The 5,471-nt window shown below is 44.0% G+C and overlaps 1 protein-coding gene across 1 annotated transcript; it reads left to right on the forward strand.

Annotated features, from left to right (window-relative positions):
• The first annotated feature begins 462 nt into the window (after positions 1 to 462).
• LOC113862386 lies at positions 463 to 1,263 on the forward strand. The gene has a single exon (XM_027495474.1). The coding sequence runs from the start codon at positions 463 to 465 to the stop codon at positions 1,261 to 1,263; it is 801 nt and encodes a 266-aa protein (XP_027351275.1).
• The last annotated feature ends 4,208 nt before the right edge of the window (positions 1,264 to 5,471 follow it).

Genomic DNA, 5,471 nt, shown 5'->3' on the forward strand with positions numbered 1-5,471 from the left:
CTGACTGTGTGTGTGTTTTTTTTTTTTTTGTAGTGTAGAGTACTCACCCTTACATTCATTTTTCAGGTAATCAAGATGATCAGCACCAGACTCAGTAAAAGGGGTGGATGGAACTGCTATAGGACTTAGGATATTATTTTGAAAACTGTTGTATTTGAATAAGTTCTGTAGCAACTGTTTGATGAATTTTGTAACCCCTTTCTTTATTTTAAACGTTTGATGAAACTTTGATTAAAAATGGAAGTTTTATTATTTCAGAAATTTATGAAATCCCTTATTTATTGAAAATTAAATTTAAGGTGTTACAATTTTGGTATCAGAGCAGTTCATCCAAATTGGACTGGGGTATCGAGCTGAAGCGTCCAAGATAAGTGTTGATTGTTTTGTTTGCCTGAATTATAATGTATAAATTGATCTAATGTGCTGGAATGTGATTGCTGACTTGTTGTAGCTAGATTGAATATGTCTGGTAGAGGTAGAGGAGCTAGAGGCACTAATGACCTCATGGAACGCATGACACAGATTCTGGAAGTCATGATGCATAATCAAGGCGTAGAGCCGACTGAGTATCGAGGGTTGTCTGCCTTCACTAGGCATGATCCTCCAAGGTTTGAGGGTGGATTCAATCCCGAGAGAGCCAAAAGATGGGTGGCCAATGTGGAGAAGATCTTCAATGCAATGGGGTGTCGTGAGGAGAACAACGTTACCTATGCTACTTATTTGCTGTGTGGGGAGGCTGAGGACTGGTGGAGGTTTGCCGGTCGGACCCTGCCACAGGAAGATGGCTATATCCAGTGGAAAGCATTCAAGACCATCTTCTTGGGGAACTACTTTCCCCGAGACCTAAGGAAGCAGAAAGCTAGGGAGTTCCTTAAGCTGAAGCAGGGAAGTGTGACTGTGGGAGAGTATGCGGCTAAATTCCAAGAGTTGATAAAATACTGGCCTCATTATCAACATGGTGATGGAGAGAAGGATCTGTGTGCTCAGTTTGAGCATGGACTGAGGCCAGACATTCGAGTTGCGGTCAGTGTGTTTCAGCTGATAGATTTGCCCACTTTGGTGAGCAAGAGCAGAATTTTTGAAGCTAACTCAAGAGGGAAGACGGTGGATACTAGGGGAGCTCAAGGGGACCGTACTCGGGATCAAATAGCTCTCAGTCTCAAGGGAGTTCATCTCCAGAAAAGAGTAGTGGGAGTGGTTCAGGATCGAGTTCCTTCAAAGGACCGCTTAAATGCTTCAGGTGTGGAAGGCCACACATGGTGAAGGACTACCCACAGCCGAGGATAACTTGCAACAATTGTGGGAAGTCGGGGCACATTGCCAATGAGTGCTGGGCCGCTAAGAGGAGCGGTAGTGCAAGTGCGGCTTAGAGGCCGGAATCAAGAGGAAGTACGGGGCCAAGTACGGGGCAGAAGCCGAGCATTCCTAGTCGAGTCTTTGTGATGAGTGGGGCAGAGGCTTCACAGTAAAAAAAGCTGATCCGAGGTAAATGCATTATTAAGGGTTGATTGCTTGATGTGCTGTTTGATTCGAGTTCTACGCACTCTTTTATGTCTATGGACTGTATAAAGAGTTTGGGCTTGTATGTGACTGAATTGTCGTGTAACGTTGTGGTGACTACCCCTACGGGTAAGCCGGTTGTGACGTCATGGGTATGCCTGGGGTGTTCGATAATGGTACATGGTAGAGAGTTCGAGGTGGACTTAATTTGTTTACCTCTTTATCAACTGGATGCAATTCTGGGAATGAATTGGCTTGCTGTCAACCATGTGTTGTTGGACTGTAGGGAGAAGACTTTGATCTTCGGTGCGACAACGACAGAGGTTCCAAGGCTTATGAGCCAGGGAGCGTGGGAGAACATGGTAAACGCCAAGGTTTTCATGGTTCTATTCTCAATAGAAGCAGAAGGTGTGGTGGAGCCGGAGTATATTTCAGTGGTGAGGGATTTCTTGGAGGTTTTTCCCGAAGATGTTTTTGAGCTACCGCCTGAGAGGGAGATAGAGTTTTCTATCAACCTTATTTCGAGAGCAAGCCCAATTTTAGTGGCGCCTTATAGGATGTCACCGATGGAATTGGCAGAGGTCAAGAAGCAAGTAAAAGATCTATTGCAGAAACAGTTTGTGAGATCGAGTGTGTCACCGTGGGGAGCACCAGTGCTCTTGGTTAAGAAGAAAGATGGAAGCATGAGGATGTGTGTAGATTATCGGCAGTTGAACAAGGTAACAGTCAAGAACAAGTATCTACTCCCGAGGATCGATGATTTGATACAAAAATTAAGGGGAGTAGCAGTGTTTTTGAAGATTGATTTGAGATCGAGATACCATCAAATCCAAGTAAAGGATGCAAATGTCCCTAAGACGGTGTTCAAGACGCAGTATGGTCACTATGAGTATTTGGTGATGCCGTTTGGGGTGACCAATGCGCCTGCAGTGTTCATGGACTACATGAACAGGATCTTCCATGAGTTTTTGGATAAGTTTGTAGTGGTGTTCATTGACGACATCCTAATTTATTCAAAGACTCAAGAAGAGCACGCCGAGCACTTGAGGATTGTTTTGCAAATTCTGAGAGAGAGGCAACTATATGCAAAGTTTTTTAAGCGTGAATTCTGGTTGTCAAAAATCTAGTTTCTACAGCATGTGGTGTCGAAGGAAGGAATCATGGTAGACCCTGCAAAAGTGGAAGCAGTGGCTGAGTGGCCGAGGCCGACGAATGTGACAGAAGTGCGCAGTTTCCTCGGATTGGCAGGCTATTATAGAAAATTCATTTAGGAATTTTCTAAGATAGCGTTGCTTTTAACGAAGCTGATCGGTAAAGGAAAGGAGTTCAAGTGGACCAAGGGGTGTGAAGCTAGTTTCTTACAGCTGAAGATAAGGCTGACCTTGGCCCTAGTGTTGGCTCTACCCGACCCGAAGCGGAAATTTGATGTGTATTGTGATGCATCCGAGCAAGGACTTGGTTGTGTTTTGATGCAAGACGGGCGAGTGGTCGCCTATGTCTCGAGACAGTTGCGCCCGCGTGAAGTAAACTATCTGACACATGATCTGGAGTTAGTCGCGGTAGTTTTTGCCCTTAAGGTATAGAGGCATTACCTATATGGGGCGAGGTTTGAGGTATTCAATGACCACAAAAGCTTGAAATACTTGTTTGACCAAAGGGGGCTGAATATGCGATAGAGGAGGTGGATGGAATTTCTCAAGGACTATGACTTCACATTGTCTTACCACTCTGGCAAGGAAAATGTGGTAGCTGATGCGTTGAGTAGGAAATCATTGCACGTGGCAGCAATAATGGTGAAAGAAATGGAGTTAATTGAGGAATTTCGAGAAATGAACTTAGCCATGGAAGTAAGACCGGGGAGTTTATACCTCGGAGCGACGACGATTCATAACGACTTTTTAGTGTACGTCCGAGATGCTCAGCAAATAGATGTCTTCCTGCAGGACATGATGAGACAGAAGGATAAGGGAAAGGACTTGGAGTTCCACCGTGATGAGAATGGGGTGGTTAAGTTCCAGAACCGAGTGTGTATTCCTCAAGTGGATGAGCTGAGACGGATGGTGCTTGAGGAAGCACATAAAAGCAGGATGAGCTTTCACCCCAGTGCAACTAAAATGTATCAGAACTTCTGAAAGAGCTTTTGGTGGAATGGAATGAAAAGAAATGTGGCCGAATATGTGGCTAAATGCCTAACTTGCCTGAAGGCAAAGGTAGAGCATCAACGTCTACCTGGGTTGTTGCAACCGTTGGAGATCCCTGTGTGGAAATGGGATAGTATCACCATAGACTTTGTTTCTGGGTTGCCTAAGACCAGGAACAATCATGATGTGATCTAGGTGATAGTGGATCGGTTGACTAAAGTTGCACACTTTCTCCCGATCAACATGAAGCATAAATTGGAGCGACTTGCGGAGTTGTATGTGCAGGAGATAGTCAGGCTACATGGAGTGCCGACTAATGTGGTGTCAGATAGATATCCAAGGTTTACCTCAAGGTTTTGGGAGAGCTTGCAACGGGCGTTGGGGACTAAGTTGAGACTGAGCTCGACTTATCACCCACAAACTGACGGCCAGACAGAGTGGACCATCCAATCTCTAGAGGACTTGTGTGCTCGAGCAGCAGGGGACTTGGGAAGAGTGCCTTCCGCTGGTGGAATTCACGTACAACAACAATTACCATGCTAGCATTGGAATGGCACCGTTTGAGGCCTTGTATAGGCGGAGATGCAGAACCCCGTTGTGTTGGTATGAAACCGAACATGCGACTCTGTGTGTGCCGGATATGATCCAAAGGCAGAAGAGCATATCAAAATGATCAGAGAGAAGATGAAAGCCGCCCAAGATCGCCAAAAGAGTTATCATGACAAGAGGAGAAAGCCGTTGGAATTCCAGGTGGGGGACCATGTGTTTCTGAAGGTCTCACCTGCAACTGAAGTTGGGAGAGCCTTGAAATCCCGGAAGCTATCTCCTAAGTTTAGTAGGCCGTTCGAAGTGCTGAGTAGAATAGGTCCTGCTGCATACCGGATTGTGTTGCCTCCGAATCTCTTGAATCCTACATCCGGTGTTCCATGTGTCGCAATAGCAGGAGAACATCTTGAAGATTTTTCTTCATTTTTTCTTTGGTATCGCACCCTGATAAGAATGCTGCAATTTTGGATTTTTGATTAAGGAATTGAAATGTTGCTGGGTCTGCTAGATTTAATAGTTTGGGATTTTTCCCAAAATATTCAGCAACTCCATCTGGTCCGGCATGTTCCGCATTGAATTGGTTCCACCATTTTACAAAGGAATACCTGTGCAACAGAGGGAGAGTGTCTTCATTTTCTGTCTTGCCATATCTGTATTGCCATGAGAATACCCATGCTAGGGCAAAGTCAGAGAAGTATTTAAGATCTGCTGGAATTCTTGATTCTCGCAGATACCTGCCTTTGTAAATTTTGTATCCTTCTTTGACAGGTGTGGGAAGGATTTCTTCAATTGGCCCAAAATAATCCCACCATTGGAGGAACCAATTTGGAAAGTCATAATTCTGATTCTTTTTAAAATATATTAACCAAGAATGTCGGTTAAGTTTATTTTGGAACCAGAAAGTTCTTGTCCATGCGTCAATGTAATCCCAATAATTATATCCTACTGGATCAAATGGTTGGGAAAACTTTTTATAAGAATTTAAATTTTTTCCAAAAGCCTTTGGAGTTAAGACTTTCAGGATTTGGATTGTCGAATGGGTTGTAACTGACGGATCTTTGTGGTCTTTGTAGTGTTTAATGGAAACAGAATCTGAATCCACTAAGATAAACTCATAAAACTGCCTGGTTTTATTAGCCTGATATGGTCTGAAATGAAATCCTGGTGGGAAAACTTTAGTAATTGCCTTGTATGGGTTTTTGTCCCAAAATTCAGGTTCCATTTGTATGACTGAGGAGAATTTTCCTTTGGCTACATAATGGCTTGGATTTGAAGTTTTTTGTT

The sequence above is a fragment of the Abrus precatorius genome, unplaced genomic scaffold (genome assembly GCF_003935025.1).
Source record: "Abrus precatorius isolate BTA unplaced genomic scaffold, Abrus_2018 Scaffold3, whole genome shotgun sequence".
NCBI classification, from domain to species: Eukaryota; Viridiplantae; Streptophyta; class Magnoliopsida; order Fabales; family Fabaceae; genus Abrus; species Abrus precatorius.

Excerpts from the sequence above, each read along its gene's own strand:
- LOC113862386 (XM_027495474.1), top strand. The coding sequence starts at position 463 with ATGTCTGGTAGAGGTAGAGGAGCTAGAGGCACTAATGACCTCATGGAA.